General features: G+C 40.5%; 1 protein-coding gene across 2 annotated transcripts in view; it reads right to left on the bottom strand.

The window, feature by feature from the left end:
• The window catches only part of LOC142776840 (uncharacterized), a 34,427-nt gene extending 15,317 nt beyond the window's left edge, over window positions 1-19,110 (bottom strand). Inside the window, exons 1-3 of one of the 2 annotated variants that reach the window (XM_075881191.1) lie at window positions 18,979-19,110; window positions 17,283-17,422; window positions 12,059-12,538 (exon numbers count right to left, since the gene is read on the bottom strand). In XM_075881191.1, the coding sequence (XP_075737306.1) occupies window positions 12,059-12,448 (390 nt within the window). In that variant the 5' untranslated portion in view covers window positions 12,449-12,538; window positions 17,283-17,422; window positions 18,979-19,110. Of the gene's footprint in view, window positions 1-12,058; window positions 12,539-17,282; window positions 17,423-18,969 lie in introns of both variants that reach the window. The other variant, XM_075881192.1, reaches the window with a different exon arrangement.
• Window positions 19,111-20,675: the final 1,565 nt, after the last annotated feature.

The raw sequence follows: 20,675 nt of genomic DNA, 5'->3' as shown, positions 1-20,675 counted from the left end.
CTGCGTTTCGATAAGAAAAAGCACGCTTCTTACACCCCCTGTGGTCGCACACACAAAATATTCTGCGTACGTGAATAGAAATTTTCGAGGCAGTGTTTTACGACAAAAAGAGCTGGGTCCATCAGGAGTGACAGCAGAGCCAAGTACAACAAGCAATATTGAAAAATGCAAAAAAACATGAGGACAGTAACCGCAAAGCTATAGTTGTGCTTTGGTGAAGACAGGGTGGGGAGGCCACGAGTTGAAAAAAAAAAAAAAATGTTGGGACGTCATGGGCTGGATACAGGTATAAAGAAAAAAAATGTAGTAGGGAGACTGAAGTAACATTTGCAAAGGGAGACCCAACCGTTGAGAGATCCCAACATTTCAGGTCGAACTCAGACTTTCTTCAGAGGTGACTTTAGTGGTCTAGCACCAGGGAGCAGCAGATTTTAACACATTGTCCTCACGTCGGGAGGTCAAGCTTAATTGTTTTGACTGACGTGCCCTAGTCCAATGCAATACACTCGCGAGCGCACCTGCAGACTGATTTGTGTTTGCCTGAATATACCAAGACTCCACGTAAAGTAACTTGTGGAAACTGGTCAGATACCTTCTTTGGAATGCTCCACGTGCCTGCTAGATCGAAGTTGGCATCGGCTGTAGACTTCAAGTATCACCACCATACGGTCATATCATTACCCTAACTCTGTGTTTCTATGCTTAAGCTAAGTATAAATGTCGTAATTACTGTTTTGCACCCGGATGCAGAACAGGCTACAGTCGCATAAAAGATGCACCAAAAGTGTCTTTGTTCAGCATTTCTCGTGATGCAGAAAGGCGAAGAGAATGGGAGAAGAACCTTCAGCGTGCGGATAAAAAAATAGATGAATCTTGCGCAGTCTGTGAGCTGCACTTTGAACCACGGTTTGTAATTAGGGATTTTGTGCACACTATAGATGGTAAAAAAGTACGCATTTCTCGTGACAAGCCGCTGCTGACGAAAGATAGTAGGGATTCTTTCCACGATTCTTCCTAATCTACCAAGATACCTGACAAAGACAACACCGAATCCTAGAAAAAAAAGAAAGAAATGTGAAACTAAGGATGCTCCTCAGCTGACCAAGAGGGGCCAAAGCAAACTCTCCTGTAATGGTTCAGACTTTTCTGTTCCCGACATGTCTGAGATGAACGATTATGCGCAAAAATAAGGTGACACGGCAGAGGGTCAACGCTGTTTGCCGTTTCTCTTTTTTTGAATGTTCCTTTGAAGTACTGAAGTTGCCATCAACTTCCTGACCTTGATGGAGTGCTTTAATGCACATCGCCCTACCTAGAAGAAAGGGTTGTTACATCCGACAAAGTGGTTATGTTCCTCTGCGACAGACAACCTGATGTCTATTGGAAATTGTTCATGAGGGGATAACTGACCGAACAACGGACCCTACTATGTCAGGAAGGAGCCGATAACGTGCTGAAAAGCATAGAAGCCACTGCACTGTGCGTTGGTACTCAGAACATCACAGATTACAAGGCGTGGTTTTTGACCGAAGGACTCCGAAAACAACTTAAGATCAGGCATGGCACATAGTTCAACACCAGTAGCAGCGGTAAAGTAACAAACATAGGTAAGTGACCTTTTGTCATCCAGTTTACAGCTTTTTAATGCATTTGGCAATGTGTTTTTGTACAATTATATATATAAGCATTCTTAATTTTTGGCATTTTTCTACTTTTAGGTGGACAATGTCTGAGCTGCAAGTACCTTCGAAAGGCTCTTTTTACTAGGCGGTCGAGGGTCCGACGAGCACCTGTCAGGCATTGTAAGACCATCGCCCAGAAATTGAAATCAGTGGCTTGTGAAAACAAACGGTTCACTTCGCGGATTTCCACAATGAGGAAGGACTTTGAAAAAATGTGGAAGTTCAATGCAGGCGACACAGAAGAAGCGTTTCGGGAACAAATTGCAAGGGGTCCTCAAAAGCAGCAAGAATATGTGAAACAATGCTGTGTGTGAAACAATGCAGAGCATGAAACAATTGACACACACACACCCGCAGGGACGTCTGCTTCGGCAGGTGTTTGATGCATAGCGACACCACAGACCTGAGCTACCCGCAAGGGTATCTTGAGCTATCAAGTTAATGGTGCATGGCACCACCACAGAACCCTTAGCCCCCAAACTGACACTGTTACTCACACCGTGGCTACAGGTTGCAAAGTGGAGGGTTAAAAACCGTGAACGGTGGCGGTCGGGATCTTGGTCAAGCCCTAGCCTCCACCTGTTTATCAGGTTGGAGGCTCCGGGACCTTGCTGAGAGTATGAAGGCGAACCTCAGCTGACATATCCGGAACCCTTTGTTTATACATAATGCATGGTATTTATTCCTTCCAAGAAAAATGATCGGCCTCAGAAAAGAAGCCGCACCAAAGTCTTATGAAAAGATAAGTTCCCTGAAACATTCCCAAAGTTATTAGTTGTTCCCTCAACTAAAGACAAAGAACCAATGATATCGAAATTGGTCTTCAAGATCGCAAAGTCCCTAAAAGGGCAGTCGGTACATACTACAAGGTAAAAAATATTTCATCAGGAGACCTCTTGATTGAAGTACAGAAAACAGAACAATGTGAAGTTCTCCAGAAGCACGAAGAAATTGCCAAACAAACAGTCACAGTCGCACCGCACTGCAGCTTGAATAGTGTGCAAGGGGTAATTTCTGAAAAACAGTTGATGAATGAAACAGACACAGATATTCTGGCAAGTCTGCAAAATCAAGGAGTCAGTGCTGCCTGAAGGATTACTATCAGAAGAACCAAGGAGAAGATAAAGATCAAACACATAGTTATCCTGTTTGATTGACACAATCTACCAGAAAGGGTAAATGTAGCGTACTTAAGTTGTCCTGTCCGGGCATATATCCCCAATCCAAGGAGATGCTCTATGTGTCAAAGGTACAGGCATGGTTTGCAGGCCTGCCGAGGAACGACCACTTGTGCAAAATGTGGAGACAAGAATCACTCATCAGAGGATTGTGATTCAACGGTCACAAAATGCCTCAACTGTGACGGACCACACCCAGCATACTCAAGATCCTGTGATGTCATCAAGAAAGAGAAAGAAATCATGCAACTGAAAGTAAACAAAAATCTCACATATGCCGAAGCACGCCGACAGCACGTGATGTTTTCAGGCTCGCGCTATGCGGATGCAGCTCGCCGGGGGGGGGGGGGGGGGGGGGGGGCAGAGTGGCGTATGGTATTTACTGGCTGCCAGTACAGCTTCGCTGATCCGGCATTGCCTTTGCCCCCTCGTGAGGCGTCATCAGGTGCTCAAAAGGTCTCGGCTTTGAAGCAAGGCCCACATTAACAACTGAGACACCGCAAGTGGATTCTGTTGTGGAATCTGTTGCAACATGCACTATCTCTATGGTACCCTTACCTACGAATAAAGCACCACCAAAAAATGCTGTGCCTATAGGCAAGCAGCTTGAACGAATACTTTCTGAGTCTAGGCTTCCAGATGAAGCAATGGATACGACGACTACATCGGGGACACCTGCCCCGAAAGAACCTGGTTTACCTCTTGGCCAAGGTAAATGAGGTCGCCAACCAGTTGCTAGCTCTGGAAATGGGAAGTAACTAGAAATGTGTTTCAGCTCTATTCTGCAACCAACAAAAGAGCAAAACTTAAATTTTATATCACCTATGGCATATCTCAGTGTACAACAAAACAGTGACGATACTAATGCCTAACAAAAAAATGACACTCATTGTTCACTGGAACTGCCGTGGACTCCTGCACAACCTAGGTGATATAAAAGAGATTTTAAACCGCTTCTCTCCTTTAGCTTTATGCGTTCAGGAAACAAGTCCGAGTCTTGAAAACACGAACTTTTTTAGACAGTAAAAAGCTGTTTGTCGAGAGCGTGACACCATCGGTCGGCTATCCGGTGGCGTTGCAATCATCATGAAATGCAATACTACATCACAAGACATCTGGTTACAAACCGTTTTGGAAGCAGTTGCGGTTAGTGTAGTATCATTCAAAACAGTAATCATTTGTTCCATATACCTTCCCCCTCATACGCAGGTAACTGTTAGAGACCTTGAAGAACTCGTTGAAAAACTTCCAAAACCTTTTATCTTGGTCAGCGACTTCAATGCACACAGTTCTAGGAGGAAAGATGCACACAGACACTAGGGGGAAAATCATAGAAGACTTCATTCTAACGACATTTGCATCCTTAAATCAAATGCTCAAACATGCTGCACACCAAGCACAGGAAAAATGAGTTGTATTGACTTAGCTTTCTGCTCATCGGATCTCTACGTCTACTTAAGAAGGGAAGTTCATGATAATCCATAACGGAGTGACCGCCTGTCATGCCTCGTACATCTGACCCAGCCAACCCCACTACCCACCAAACCGTAAAGGTAGAAGCTACACTTGGCAAACTGGACCCTCTACACTAGTTATGCTTCTATAGAAGAAGAATACGATGAGCCTCTGAGCGTAGACGAAATAAATGAAAAGTATACTATCTGTCTTCTAGCAGCAGCATCCATATTATTACCGCAGATATTGGCATTAGCGCGAAAACATAGGAAACCATGGTGGACCAAAGAGTGCTGTGCTGCGAAGAAGAAACAAAACAAAGCCTGGGGTGCTTTCAGGAGATACCCGACGTTCGCAAAGCTAGTAAACTTCAAACGAGCTCGAACCCAGACACGCTACATTCGCAAACAAGCAGAAAAAGTGTCGTGGCAAAAATATGTATCCTTCATAAATTGCTCGTCACCAAGCAAAAAAGTACGGGAGGGTGTCCGAAAAATGAATGGGGATTACACAGCCTATACTACCCCTCTGTTCACCCCTTCTGGTGTTCAAACCACAACCGAAAATCAGGCAAACATTTTAGGAGAACATTTACCACACATATCGCGTTCGGCAAACTACAATCCGGCTTTCATTTCATATAAAACAAAAACAGAAAAGCCGAAAATTTCTACCAAAGATCGTACAAAGGAAGTATATAACAGCCTAATCACTATCGACGAATCGAAAAATGAACTCAAAACACGAAAGCAAACTGCCCAGGCCTTGATAACGTCCACTACACTATGATCTATATATATATCTGAAAGCGCAACATATGCGTTACTTACGTTTTTCAACAAGGAGTGGGTTACGGGCAAAATACCTCTAGCATGGAAAAATACTGTTGTCATACTTTTCCTTAAGACAGGGACACCACATACTCTGCCCAATAGCTACCGCCCTATAGCCTTAACAAGTTGCTTAGCAAAATTATTCAAAAGCACCATAAATGTCAGGCTCATGTTCATTCTTGAACAACGTAACCTTCTAGACACTAACCAGTGTGGTTTTAGACAAACGAGATCAACATTAGAACACTCTGTCTGCTTAGAACACACAATACGAGAAGCATTTATACATAAGCAACAGTGCCTAGTAGTTTTCTTTGACTTAGAAAAAGCTTATGACACTGCTTGGAAGTTCGAAATCCTGTGCGTCTTGGCCAATATGGAAATAAGAAGCAGAATGCTCTACTGTTTATCGGACTTTCTCGCAAATCGCACTTTTCAGATTCGTATTGGCACTACCCTCTAGCGTACTTTCACTCAGGAGAATGGGGCACCACAGGGCTGTATTTTAGGCACGACCCTTTTTATCGTGAAAATGAATTTCGTTGCAAAAGAAATACCCCGTACTGTAGAGCATTCTATATATGTGGATGACCTACAAATTGCATGTTGCTCTTCCGACATACACACCTGCGAAAGACAGATACAATAACCTATAAATAAACTGTCTGAATGGGCAGATAAAAATGGCTTCAGGTTTTCAAACGACAAAACGGTGACCGTGCTGTTTTCACGCAAAAGAGGACTCCAACCTGACCCTAATTTACGACTTAACAAACAGAATCTGCCCGTAAAAAAAGAACACAAGTTTCTTTGTGTTATATTTGATAAATCACACTAAGTTTTATACCTCATATAAATGCTTTGAAGACAAAGTTAAATAAATCTCTCAACATTCTAAAGGTGCTATCTAGAAAGAGCTGGGGCTCCAATAGAGCATGCATTATTTATCTGTATCAATCATTGGTATGCAGCATCCTTGATTACAGTTGTACTGTATATGGATCGGCAAGACCGTCATACCTCCGAAAACTAGATCCTATTCATAACCATGATCTACAACTAGCAACGGGAGCATACAGAACATCCCCAGTCAAAAGCCTACATGTAGAAGCTGACCCACAGTTGCGTTCTGAATAAGGAGCAACAACCGACTTGTCAAAGGTGTGGAGAAATCTTGACAGTAAACCATCTTTTGATTTTATTGTACAAAACTAGAGCGGGAACGGAAATTTTTTTTCAACACCTATGCCATCAACAAACACCATTTCATCCAGCTTTTTTTTTTAGTGGCAAAAACCCTACAATAGAACAGAAGAATTCCATCAAATTCCTAAAAGCTATAAATATACTAAAACTACTCTGATGCTTATTACCAAAACTATTAGGACCTGTTTTTAATACTTCTCTTGTACAGGAAAATACCTTTCCTTTGGTGCAATACAGCCATAGTTGCTTTTGCGCCTCAAAACTCGAAACAACAACAACACACACACCCAGCCACGCACGCATGCACACAGTCACACACACACACAAACACACACACACACATATATTACATCAACAAAATGAAACCACTCATGCATGGAAGAACTTCAGCTGAATGTGTCACGATTTTTTTTACAGGAGGATCAATCACCTCATATGTGCTATGACATCTCTGTTCCCGAAAGCAGCCCTGCGACCCAATTCTTCATGAACCGAAGCACTATCAGGGTTCTTGGAATACCTGAAAAGTTGGGAGCAGCAGGCAGGGGGAGCTGGAGGGTCTGTGAGCGACTCAACAGCGACTGACCTGCGAGTCACCATCTCAAACCCTCTTGAGCTTCTTGGGTATCTACAAAATTTAGGGTACAGGTACATTATGACGTCTCAGCTTAGTTAGGACTCTATAGAGAATTTGTTTGGAATCGTCAGACAATATCAGGCTGCAATGATTATCCAACACGCACTCAATTTCTCATTTACCATGAACTGCTTATCATTTTACAGCTTAGTGAAAAACGTTCGATATGGAAACTCTGATCCATATTCTTTAAGTCATTTGCTAGATACCGAAGCTAGTACTTGCAGCTGTGCAACAAGCAACAAGTTGTGGGATAAGGTGGATGCTTTCATAGCTTCGGGCAATTTGACTGGCGCTGAAGGGGCACTGCCTGGTACAGATCATAACCAACAGATAAAGAGGAGTGACTCTCACATAACTTATTATGTGGCTGGGTATGTAGCATAAAAGTGCGTAATGAAAAGGAACTGCCAGCCTTGCATGAATGGTCTGACCACGCCATCTGGAGATGATACCCCTGGGCTAGTGCCACTGACACTGCACAAGGACAGAGAAGGGCTTATTTACCCACGTGGTGCACACTTTTCTTTCATAAAATGCTGGAGGATATGTTTACAAAATGCTTCAGCAAGAGGCAACTGCATGCTGATAGCGTCTTGGACGTGCTCAGTCTTGTGAAGACAAAGTGCACATGCAAAATTGACTGTAGCGAACATGCTGCAGAGCTCACTAAGAATGTGATAAGCTTTTATATTACGACGCGACTGCATTTCTTCACAAAGGCTATCAATTCTGAAAAACGTGAAAAAAGGAAGACGTCGATGCATCAAAAGATCACCAAGAGTTTGCGAGGAGAGGGAATGATGTGTACATAATTTGTGAACCTGGATGCTTGTGAACCTACGTTTTTCTGGGGCACACACGTTCTTTACTTCAGTATGAGTGAACGTCCTGATTACAAAAATGTAGCTGCTTGCATTTCTTTTTTTACGTGTTATGTCGCGTGTTAAAAATGAATACATGTTACTTGAAGCAATGCATGGTGCTTATAAGTATTAAATTTCATACATAAAAACTAATTGTCAAACTTGTTCTTCAACATATCTCATTTATTTCATTTATTTACTATACACCGAAGATACGAAGTCTATGCAGGGCAGATAAAGAAATTATTCAAGCTTAAGAAATAGAAAAATAGAACATTACAATGGCGGCCTATTTATATTTCAGTTTTTAGCTGATGCCAACTACGCCAGCCAGTCACATACATTGAATAACGCAAAAATTGCTTCTCTGTGTTGTTTTGTGCGGGTTGTTTCATTGTTTCGGCCTATTTTTTTTCTTCATTACTTTTTTTTACATTTGGCACTGGCTTTTATTTATTTATGTATTTAATATACCCCAAAGGCCCCAAAAAGAGGGCTTTACATGAGGAAGTGGGTAAACAATAAAGATTTATTCAAACAACGATTTTATGGTATTACTAAATGTATCTGTGTTGGAATGGTTGACGACACTTGAGGGATGATAGTTACAGTCTCTGGCTGCCTGAAGGGAAAAGGAATGATGGTGGGCTGTGGTGCAAGCAGGAGCGGGGTAGACGGCCTTGTGTTGACTTGTGCGGGCTGAAGTCCGATGGGCTGGCTGAATGGGGGAGTTATAATGAAACGCATGATACATTTTGTGGTACAATGAGAGTCTAGAAATCTTACGACATAGGTCAAGGTTAGGTAATCCTGCTTTACTTTTAAGGGTAGTAACACTGGTGTGATATGAGTAGTCAGAATAGATGAATCTAACTGTGCGGTTTTGAATTAGTTCAATGAATTTATTTAGGTTACTTCGTGGAGGGTTCCAAATGGCGGATGCGTATTCTAGTTTTGGGCGAATTAGAGTTTTGTAGGCTAGTAATTTTACTGAAGGAGGGGTAAGATGTATGTTACGTTGAAAGTAATCAAGAGCTTTGTTAGCATTGTTAGCTATTTTACTTATATAAAAAAACCAGTTTATATTCAGTGAAATGTTAATGCCAAGGTATTTAATACAGCTGAGGGAAGAAACTGTGCAGCCATTAATTATATAGTTATCAGTGGCAAAGTTCTGGCGTCTGTGGAATGAAACAAGTGCAGTTTTATTGGTATTTAAAACCATGAGCCATTTGCTGTACCACTCGCCAAGATTTAGTAGGTCACGCTGGAGGGTAACTCTATCTGAAACGTTAGTAATTTGTCGGTAACACACTCATCAGCAAAGAGGCGAATGTTAGATGAAATATTATTGGGTAAGTCATTTATGTAAATAAGAAGAGGAGAGGGCCCAGAACTGTACCCTGTGGTACACCAGAAATGACGTTAGAAAAGGATGAGGACGTATCATTAGTTTCTAAAAGTTGCTGATGGTTAGTGAGAAAGTCTTTAATCGAATTGTAGACAAGCCGGTTAAGGTTTAATTGAGAGAGCTTTAGTAGTAGGCGGTTGTGGGAAACTTTGTGAAAAGCTTTTTCGAAATCTATAAAAATGGCTTTAACTGGTACGTTAAGGTCTACACTTGCGCTTAAGTCATGAATGATTAATGCAAGCTGAGTATCGCATGAGAGTCCTTTTTTGGAATCCGTGTTGGTTAGGGTGAAAAAACTTAACTGAGACGAGGAATTTAGCAATTTCTGAATGAATTATATGTTCCATTATTTTTGAACAGATTCCGGTTAGGGATATGGGTCGGTAAATAGATGAACCTGGTTTTGGAACTGGAACGATGTTACCCACTTTCCAGTCATGAGGAACAATGCCAGGTGAGAGTGATTGCTGAAATATATGAGGAAGAATAACACTGGTGATTTCTTTGGTGTTTTTGAGCACCTTAGCATTGATGCCATCGATGCCGCAGGATGAAGTAAGTTTTAACGATTCGATAATTTTCTGGATGCCTTGAAGTGAAAATATGACATCGGCCATGGGAGGGTAGTTGAGGGGAGATACATGAGGAAGGTTATCAATTGATTCTCTGGTAAAGACAGAAGAAAAAGTAAGGTTTAGTGCTCAGCTACTTCGTTATTGGCGATAGGCTGTCAAGTATCATCCAATATTGATATGCACTTGTTTTCGTGTCGCGGGTTAATCATCTTCCAAAACTGTTTTGGATTAGTGCGGAGTAAATTCGGCAAGGTTGTTTCATTAAAGAATCGTTTTGCTTTATCTACAACAGAGCAGTACAGTTTTGCTGTGGCCTGATATTTTTGCCACGCCACGGCATTGTTGGTGCTTTTTGCGGAGCGAAATTGCCGCTTCTTCTTGTTTTTAAGCCTTTTAAGTTCAAGATTAAACCAGCGGGAAGTCCTACAATCACGAATTTCAATGGGTGGGATGTAAGTACTGATCAGCTCATTTATTTTGGATTTAAACATTAACCAATTTGTTGTAACAGATCTTTCATTAAAATCTTTGAATAATAATTGCCAGAATATTTCTAATTCTATAATGAAGCTGATATAGTCGCCCTTATCGTATAAGGTGAGCTTCTTGGTTGTTTTTGTGGGCCGGTTCAGTCTACCTTTGAAAAAACCATGAATGACCTTATGATCGCTGATTTCATCGAGGTATGAAATTGAGGTGACTCTGTCAGGATGAGTGGTTAATATGACATCAAGTATATTGGCTGAATTTATGGATTGCCTTGTTGTTGCATTAACAATTTGAGTTAGAGAAAATGTTAAACATGTATCGACAAAGTTGCTTTCAATGTTTTTTTCGATGTGATGAAGACGAGATAAGACCATTTTATGTTCGGAAAATTAAATTCGCCATATAAGACAACTGTGGCATTAGGAAATTGAGTTTTCAGGGATTTTAGTGCGTCATGAAACATGGGAATGAACGTGCTGTCGGAATCTGGCGGGTGATAGCATGCTCCAAAGATTACGTGCGAATGAGCGGCTTTGAAGCACACAAATACCATTTCAGGTGAGGTAGGTATATTGATGCGGGAGTAGTTAAGGTCTCTGTGAGTAGCAATGAGCACGCCACTGCCACACTGGCTGTCACGGTCATTACGAAAAACACTGTAATCAGGCTGAGAAGAAAATACTTCGACGCTATTGATTGAAGAGTTCAGCCACATTTCAGTTAGTACTAGAACGTTTGAATTGGAAGAATCAATTAAGCTGGCTAAGATATCACGCTTTGGTAATAAGCTCCTTATGTTAGTAAAAAGAAACGAAAAATAGTTTTTAGCACCATTAGGGCGACCACTGGCCAACTGCTACGGGTCGTGAAGAACGACTTGTTGCCCAACTAGGTCATACACATAGGTGTTCTTCCCTGCTACAAGCTTGTTATGATGAAGGCGGCTGGAAAAATTTTGTGTTTTTTTGAACTCGACCAGTTTTTTTCTGGCTAGTCAAGTAGCTGGACAGAAATCTTGCGCAACGTTAATGATTAGGTGTTTGTTATTTCTGCTAGAAAGAAGTACTTTTTCTTTATCTTTAAAATGAGTGAACTTTACCAAACTTCGTCTAGTTTTATTAGGTGAATAAGTTCCAAACCTGTGTGTGCATTCTATGTCTCTCGGGGAAATAGTTAATTTGAGGTGATTGCTTGAAAACCTGATAATTTTTTCTCGGATTTTGTCCAATTCTCGTTTGACTCATCATATATCCCGTAGAACACCAAGTTATTTTGCCTTGCTCTGTCTTCTGTGTCATCTGTGTGCGCAGTTATTTTTTCAATGTGATGTGCGTTTGCCTCTGCAAGCTCATGCACACTCTTTACATCAGCTTTGATTGCCGTCAGGAATTGGCACACCCCTTCAATTTTCTTGAGCCTCTCTTTTATGTCATTGAGCATTTTATCGTTATCAGCCTGTTTTTCTTGAATACATTTTATTTCGTTGAGTAGTATTGACTTGCCCCTTTTTAGTTCACGCAAAGTTGCCAACACATCAGAGTGTTCATCACTGGCAGAGACACGAGTGGCCAGTCCTGGGTTTAGCTCAACATCGCCACACTGTATCAAGAGACTGAGTGATATTCACACAACCGCAAAGAATAGCAAATGCTGCATGTGGGCACGGCAGTACTAAGAGACCACGATAACTTGTAGGTTTAGTAAATAAAGAAAAATGATTTGTTACCTGCACAAAGAGTAATGGTGTGGAGTGAGTTGGTGTCCTAGCGACCGTGCCACCGAGACCACTGAAAGCAGCGATGATGTCGCGGTGCTTTTTATGGGTGCTGTCACGTGCAGAAAAGTTGAGGGTGTGTGGTCCCGGACGGAGCATGCGCATCGGCAAGGGCGGCTGCACAGGCAAGGCAGCAGAAGCCGGACACTGTCGTTGACGCTCGGGATCAGACGCAGGGCTGAGGCCTGCAAACGTGGTCCTTGAGGGGCGTAGCCACCAACCAGCATTGTTGTCGAACGGAAGTCGAGGGCCGGGCAGAGGATCCCATGGATGAAGACTCAGGATATCCCTAACAGGCCGCGCAGACAAAGCCTCCCGGAAAGACGACAATGGAGCGGCCATTGCGCTGTTAAAGTGGTAAGCTCTGGTAGCAGTCGTTGTCCTAGAAACTCTTATGACGGCACCACAGTGGCAGCAGGCCACGACGAGTAGCTGTGCAAAGAATAAGAATGTGCGGTGAGTTGGTGTCATAGCGACCGTGCCACCGAGCCCACTCACTGCAAGATATGCAGATATGCTCACTGCAACTATATGCATAGATTCTTTTGTGTTGTGTGCATTGCTCGTTCTTTAGCGTAGTTGCAGAGTAACGACACTTCTGTCTTCGGCCTTTGGATGCCTACCTATAGGTTTGTGAAATATATTGAATATTCTTCACTGTTCTTTTTTTCATTTTTGCAGTCGTTTAGCAGACGTTTATTTATGTTCGCTGCGTCTGTTTATTATTTGATCACGAGTAACAATTTCTGTATTTTTAATTTATATTGTGATATAGCAAGCATTTGAGCATACATAGACAAAGTATTAATTGTGCAAATAAAATCAGTTTATCGGCATGTGACACTGTCGAGTGTTTCGTTGTGTCCTGCTGTATTCACGCTGCTGAAGAACTGGCGCGATTCTACGATGTAGTAAAACTATGTGCACCCACATAATGTAGATTATTTATGTACTCCGATAAATTTGTGTAGATAATTTTTCATTAGATCTATAGCTATATTATGGTATTTGCCTACGAGTCCAACCGGCCTTGATAACCTTGTATGATCTACCAGTGCAATTAAAAAGATTGTCAAGATTACGACACGGATAAACTTATCACAAAGCCAATTGACTCAACCCCTAAATGACTAACAAAAAAAAAAGCATTAAACAGGTTAGTTGCAATTATCCCCGCTGACATGCAAGAAAAAAAAAAGAATTGGAAAAATGAGAAAATGATGCCTTCTTTTAATTTGCAAAGTGGGGCTCGAAAGGCGGGAACGAAGTCGCTATTATTGCTGCAGCGACGAAATAGTATTGAGCATCGTATCGATTAGCAGGTAAAAAAAAAAATTGAATGCTTCTAACTACACGCCTTTGTACTGCAGCAGCTGTGTGGAGGAGCATCCGTCCATGCAAAAGCCGCTTAAAGAATCCCCCACCCTCCGCAAATCAGTCACAGTGGATGTAATTTAACATCACCCCGAAAAGTGGCACAGGCGCTGTTACTATCACCCGCAAGACAGCATCGTGCCATAGCCGCGCTTTTCAACCAGCCGAATAGCTTCAGGTTAAGCTACCAACCACGCCACTTGTCGGCGACAACATAAAGTGCATCACTCTCCACCCTTCCGTGAGCCCACTGCCCCATTCTAGTGCACTGTACCACAATTACTACCTGGATATTATTTTTAAAATATGGGTAACACGGGAGTAGCTGGCAAATCATCAAAGAATTTGCGAACGAAAAGGAGGGCTTAGCACCCACAATAAAGATAAATCAAGGCGACGAAATTTATACCGATCCTGGAAAAGTGGCCACTGTATTTAGTGAGCATTTCTGCATATCTGCGGATAAGCAGCAATCAGCAAATCGGGCTTTTGATATACCATGGTGTGGTCATTCATTTTATTTACATTCGACCTCCGCAGATGAAGTCTTTCAGGTCATCGTATCATTGAAGACCACGAGTGATGGTTAAATAATATTGATCCTTTTAAAGTGAAACTAGTTTCAAGCATAATATCCCAATCTTTGGCCCATATTATCAACAAGCTGTTTTTTGCGGGTGTGTTTCCGAGCTGCCTTAAGGTTGGTAAAATAGTTCCCATCTTTAAAAAGGGTGATAATACTTCTGTCCAGAATTATAGGCCTATCTGTATCCTTCCTTTTTTTTTGGTAAAGCAATTCAAAGACACTTCCACATAATATTAATGCCTTATTTGAAAAATTTAACTTTTTGTCTCCACAAAAATTTGGATTTCGTCCAGCTTATTCGACTGAAATGGCACTAATTACCTTAACTGAGAAAATTAAAGAAGCTATTGACAGAGCACTACTCGTGAGATTCATTTTTGTTGATTTGACAAAGGCTTTTGACACAATAAATCATCGCATTGTACTTAAAAAACTGCAATCTTTCGGCATGCCTGGCCCTCCTCTAAGCTTTATTAAAAGCTATGTCACTAATTGGTCTCAAATGGTACACTTTAATGGTAATCTTTATTCACCCAAGTTCATTAATATAGGTGTGTCACAGGGATCAATTTTAGGCCCACTATTATTTGCATGTTTATTAATGACCTAGCTAACTACCATTCTTACTAGGACCAAGTGCATACTCTACACTGATGACAGAACCATCTTCAAATCATCTAAATCAATTTCTACGCTCCAGATTCACTTGAACACAGATTTATGGTGCCAAAGTAATCAGCTGCAGATCAATGCTACTAAAGCCTTCTTTATAGTGTTTCATTCTCTGCGAATTTCACTTGATATACCAACTTCTCTTCACATCGGCAATAACGTCATAAACATTTGTACTGAAGCAGGGTTTCTTAGCATCATCTTATGAAATTAACCAAAAATGCATAAACATGCCGCTTCACTCTGTAAAACTTGCACTTAGAATCAATGTTATCATCAAGACACTAACTTATTTTCTGCCTCATGTCACAGATTCTTTGTATTTTGCCTATATTCACAGTCATGTTTCGTATTGTGTGTCATCTTGGGCGAACGCCTAGTTCATGCACATAGAACAATTGCAGCGACTGCGGAATCAAGTGGTTAGACTTATGACTTTTAGCCCATTTCCATCATCCTTTAGCTTAACATGCTACCATTTTGCCACATACTGTCCATAGTAGCCTATAGGCTCATCACGAATGATATTGTCATTGCATGCATTGATCATCATTATTTAACTAATAGCAATATGACCCGGTTTTCCCATTGCAATAATCTCCTTTTGCCAGCCGTAAGAACAAACTACGGCAAGTTCACAACCTTGTTTTCAAGCATAGAATTTTGGAATTCATTGCCCTTCAAATTAAAATCATCGCACAACATTCATATTTCCACCTTGCGTAACAAAAAACATTTTCTCAAGAAATTGATGGACTCATCTGATTTTTGTAATTAACTGTTAATAGCTTTTAACAGTTTTGTGTTAATTTTATATTAACATTTGCTTTTGTACAACTTATGCAACTGATTTAAAAGTAGTTGCATTTGTCATGTACAGTTCTTTAATCTTGCTTTGTTCTAGTTTTATCACCTGCTATTGAATATTTTCAGGTCTAATTTTATCAGTAGTATTACTATCATGTAATATTTGTATTGTTACTGTCAATTAGGCTCGTTAGGCATTGCTCCCAAATTTGAACTTTTTACTGTACATTTTTTTTGTAATTACCCCATTCATGTCATCATAGGAGGTCCCCCTGTCAGTTTCTCTGAACCTTTGGGACTTCCTCTTGTACTATGCCAATGCTGTAACCGAACCGAAATTAGTAATAAACTTGACCTTGACAATCTTAGCAGTTATAATGCACTCTTCGTAATCGATAACATAGATAGAGATTACTTACTTGACAAAACCTCTAACATAATAATGCCCACAAGATGTTTCTAAGTAAAACAGCACATTGAAGTGTCTAAACCATTTAACCGATTAACTGTCGAACAAGTTTTTCATGCTCACAAGGAAACTTTATAAACTATGATTGATGGCAGATGCCTGAAAGGTGCTTTCTTTAAATTAAAAGTAAAAAATCAAGTATGCTTTACTTCACAAAGCTTCACAAACAGCCACCATGAAAGCATCACTCTTAAGAGTCAATATATGGCATCATGCTGGCCACACTACTGCATTTAAAAAACTGCTGAGATGTAGATATGCATCATTCCACTTGTCCTGGCATCATAAAGAATGAGTGTGCTAAATAAACCGAACAGAAAATATACCATATATTTCTGATCGAAACTTTCATCACTGATGCCACCTTCTTAGCATCAGTGCTCTCAATTTACATGGCTGACAAATTTCTGCCCTTGCTTGTGGAGATCTTAAAATTTGGAACAGTGTTACAAGTTCTTGCTATGTGCATGCCGATCATGCAGATTACTGCTGTAGTTATGGTACCCATGACGCTTTGTAGTACCCTGGTTTTTTAAAAAAAGTCTAAACAATGCAGCATCCCAGCTGTTGACATGTAACGAAGTGCAGGGGGCATGAGCAAACCTGAGTTCTTTCACGAGACATTCTAGACCACTAGCTGAAACCTTGACCCTCTGCAAGAAATTTGTATAATAAATTTGTTCAGACCTTTTACCTAGGTTTATCTTGGAGAAAAAAAAGACCCTATAAGTACCATGTTATCTATATCATGCAAATTAAAACCTGATGAAAAAAAGAATAAAAAAACAAGGACAAAATTCACATCAAAGAAATTCTAACATTATGAAGATAGTGGAAATTATAGGCCTCAAAGTATCTATAAAGAAAATAGAAAAGCCATTGTGAAGAATTTTCATTATTCCATCTAAACCTTAAATTCATACACGGTTTTGTAAATTATACCTGCCAGTCTTCCATGACACCACGAAAGGTCACATACACATCAAAGCCACCTGCACGTTTGTTCAGGAAGCTTTTGCAGTAATTTTTTATTTGAAAAAAAAAAAAGAACCTTAGGAAGTAAACTTAGGAAGATTTTAATAGAGGGATAAACTGTTAATTGCTTGATTGAAATTAAAAACCTTGAGCCTGTTTAGGAGAGTTTATTATAAAAGATAACACATTCAATTTTTGTACACTGATCGATTGATATGTGGGATTTACCATCCCAAAACTACCATATGATGATGAGAGACGCTGTGGTAAAGGACTCCAGAAATTTCAATCACCTGGGATTCTTTAATGTGCACCCAAATCTGAGCACACGGGCCTACAGCATTTCCGCCTCCATGGAAAATGCAGTCACCACAGCCGGAATTCGATCCTGAGACCTGTGGGTCAGCAGCCGAGTACCTTAGGCACTAGACCTCTGCGGCGAGGCAAAAAAGATTTTTGGACATGAAATTTGTGACATCTCCAAATTAATACTTACTTTTGCTACATATCTCGAAGATATCTTGCTTACATTCAAATGAAGTGGAAAATTTACATCAAACATGTGCAGACAAAACATTTTATTTCTGAAAAAATACTTTGGTAACTCATTTCTTTTTGCATATGAAGTGCCAATATAGTAAAAGTGCCATTGTTTAGAATAGAGTATGGAAAGCGTTACATTTGCTATAACCATTTATGTGACAATATGAAAGACAACAGGTCAGCTCACACACTGACCTGTTGAGTGTTAGCGCTATGTTTAGTAAATATTGTGCATGCCTAGAATGCAAACTATATAAACCAAAATCCTGACTCTGATGAAGAATCACAGTTACTGTGAGTGGCATATGTCACAAACGGTATATAACAAATAGGACTGAGTTTGCATGGATGAGAATTGCAGGAAGTCTTATCTGAATCAAATGTTTATAATTCTGACAGATGACGACACTCTAGGTTTTTTTTTTATGTCGTTAACTTGCCATAATCAGGGCACAGCTTGGTAATGCAGGACAAAATAACCTACATATTTGGAATGAATTTCCTTTTTCTTTTGGTCTCTGAAAGAAGTGAGACGCTGCATTTTTGTGCTTCGTCTTGTTGATAATTTGTTCTCGCATCGCAATCTGGTAGCCTCGGATGTGATCATTATCAGCTAATAGATGGTGGATAAAGCTACCACTAGAATGTTGATCCTGGGATCGGAATTTGAAACTAAACAAAACAATAAAAATGTTTTCTCAAGTCAGGAAGATTTACCGGGTAATCCCTGCCGCTTTCCGCTACAGTTTAGTGCAACCAACTGAGAATGACTAGTTATAGTACAGAAAGTTGCAGCGTTTTAAAGCTTTTGATATTACACTTCAGTTAAATATATGCGGGCGCTACTAAACTTGAAAAAAAGAAAGGTGAATCTCTAGAAAGTTCCCTCTGAGAGAAACATTATCGCTTTGTCTTGTAAAATGCAAGCAAACTTATAGTTTGCATTGTCGATAACAGAATGGATTTGTATTACACATTTTTTGTCAGTTTTTTTTTTTCATTTACTGTAAAACGATAGCAGTAGATATGTGGTCGTCCCAAAACCACCACATGATTAAGAGAGACACCGTAGTGAAGGACTCCAGAAATTAGGACCACTTGGGGTTTTTAAACGTGCACCCAAATCTGAACACACGGGCCCACAGCATTTTCGCCTCCACCAAAAATGCAGCCGCTGCAGCCGGGATTCGATCCCGCGAACATGCGGTAAAAGTTACTCATCTTGGGGTGGGAACTTTATAGGTGGGTTGGGAGTCCAAGTACTGAGGCAAGGCACAGTGGTGGTGGTTTTCTAGATGAGAATTCATGGGCGTCTTGCTAGGTGTAGACGCCAGAGCTACGCAATTAGATAAGGTGTTCCTTCATAACACGCTTGGAAAACACGTGTTCGAAGTGATGGACATTTATCGAAGGCCGCGACTCGCACATGACTTTCACCTTGCTAACCTTGCTTCGCAAAGTGGATGACTTGCAGAACTAGCGCAAATAAAACTTGACGAGCATGGTGTTCGCAATAAAATCGTACAAAATGATATTTCCGTTTGGGAAGTTTCAGGCTAGCCCATTTTGGAACAGGCGCGTTGCGTGTACAAAACATACATGTGTCACGTGTGCGATTTGCCGCGAGGATAATTTTATAATAATAGTACAACGCACAATGCATCCTAAAGTTGACTAAAAAACAAAAATTTCTTATTTTTGTGCTCACTTTTCAAAATTTTAAAAATAAATTTAAACAAATATTTGTGTAGCAAGTAGTTTAGGCCACATTGTACGTAAATGTTAACCAAATTTAGGCAACATTGTAAACATTGAATTTTTGTGCAAGATTATGCACGAACTGTAAACTTATTTATATTTAAAGTAATTAAAAATTATAAAAGTGTTACTACTTTTCAATCTTCGGTTGCATATTTTTGTGAATTTAAAAGTCTGTCAACCAAGAGACATAAAAGTCTGCAAACATTGCTATAAACGCGTTTCGTAGTATTATTGCATGCTTATTGTTTGCAGTTGCCGTACCTTTAAATGTTTTTGTCAGAAAAATGTTTTTTTTACTTCACCTGATCGTACTGATGGTGGTTTTGTTTCTGTGGTTTAAAAAGCGTAGCTGCGAAACTCGGCAAGAGCATGCTCGCGTTTCTTGGAATTGGAGGACGTCTGACGAACTAGTTAGGAATTTTGACGACGCTGCTAAGTGTTTAATTGTTTTACACGCGACTAAAACATTATTCAGACTTCTTGCTTGCAGCAAAAAGTATTATTGCGACACGCAGCGCCATTCCCAAGCAGACGACCAAAAGTCACTGCATGTTTGTGTCTACTATGGCAGTGATGCGAGTTCTGAATTGGTTACCAGCATGTGCCAGGTGTGCTTTTCTGACAATCACCACCCGCTTACTTTCAAAGTGAGGTTGATGCATTGTTTATGCAAAAACATTGAAGAGTGCTGGGCTTCTTTCTCCTTCAGCGGTGAAAGCGAAACCAGTTGGGTTTCACCAGTGGCGGCTTTTTGGAATTCTCAAAGTGCCATTGCGTTGTTCGCAGGAGTGACTTCGATCCTCCTGCGTGAACCGACAGACTCCCTGCTCTAAATAAATAAATAAATAAGTAAATAAATAAATAAATAAATAAATAAATAAATAAATAAATAAATAAATAAATAAATAAATAAACACTGCCGTTAATAATGCCGTAGCCAGCGAGTAAAAATATCGCAGAACCTTCAATTATTGTCAGTATTTTTAGACACGTTCCTTGAAGCACCCTGAGGATATAAAAGTTTTGCGAAGAACAGAAAGGCGGATAATTTGTTTTACTCATTGAAGGCAGCTTAGAGCACACTGAGCAGCCAGCAAGGGAGGTGCCGAGAGATGTCATAAGCAATATCAATGCAAGTGGCATAGTTGACATACAAGGTGGTTGAGCCCGAGGTACATTATTCCTATGAGAATGGAACGTGAATTGCCACCATGTTTGTTCATGGATTGTGGTTGGCAAAGGTCATTAGAAAGTTTTCCAACTCGAAGAGGTCCATGTGTGCGGATAATTGTACGGCATAAATGAACTTTCAGCCAGATTTCGTGATCGTGATGTTGTAGGTATCGACAGCGGCTTGGTGATCCAAGTGCACGCTGACAACG

The sequence above is a fragment of the Rhipicephalus microplus genome, chromosome X, assembly GCF_043290135.1.
Source record: "Rhipicephalus microplus isolate Deutch F79 chromosome X, USDA_Rmic, whole genome shotgun sequence".
NCBI classification, from domain to species: Eukaryota; Metazoa; Arthropoda; class Arachnida; order Ixodida; family Ixodidae; genus Rhipicephalus; species Rhipicephalus microplus.
The sequence above is the reverse complement of the archived record's forward strand: the minus strand, read 5'-3'. Positions and strand labels throughout refer to the sequence as shown.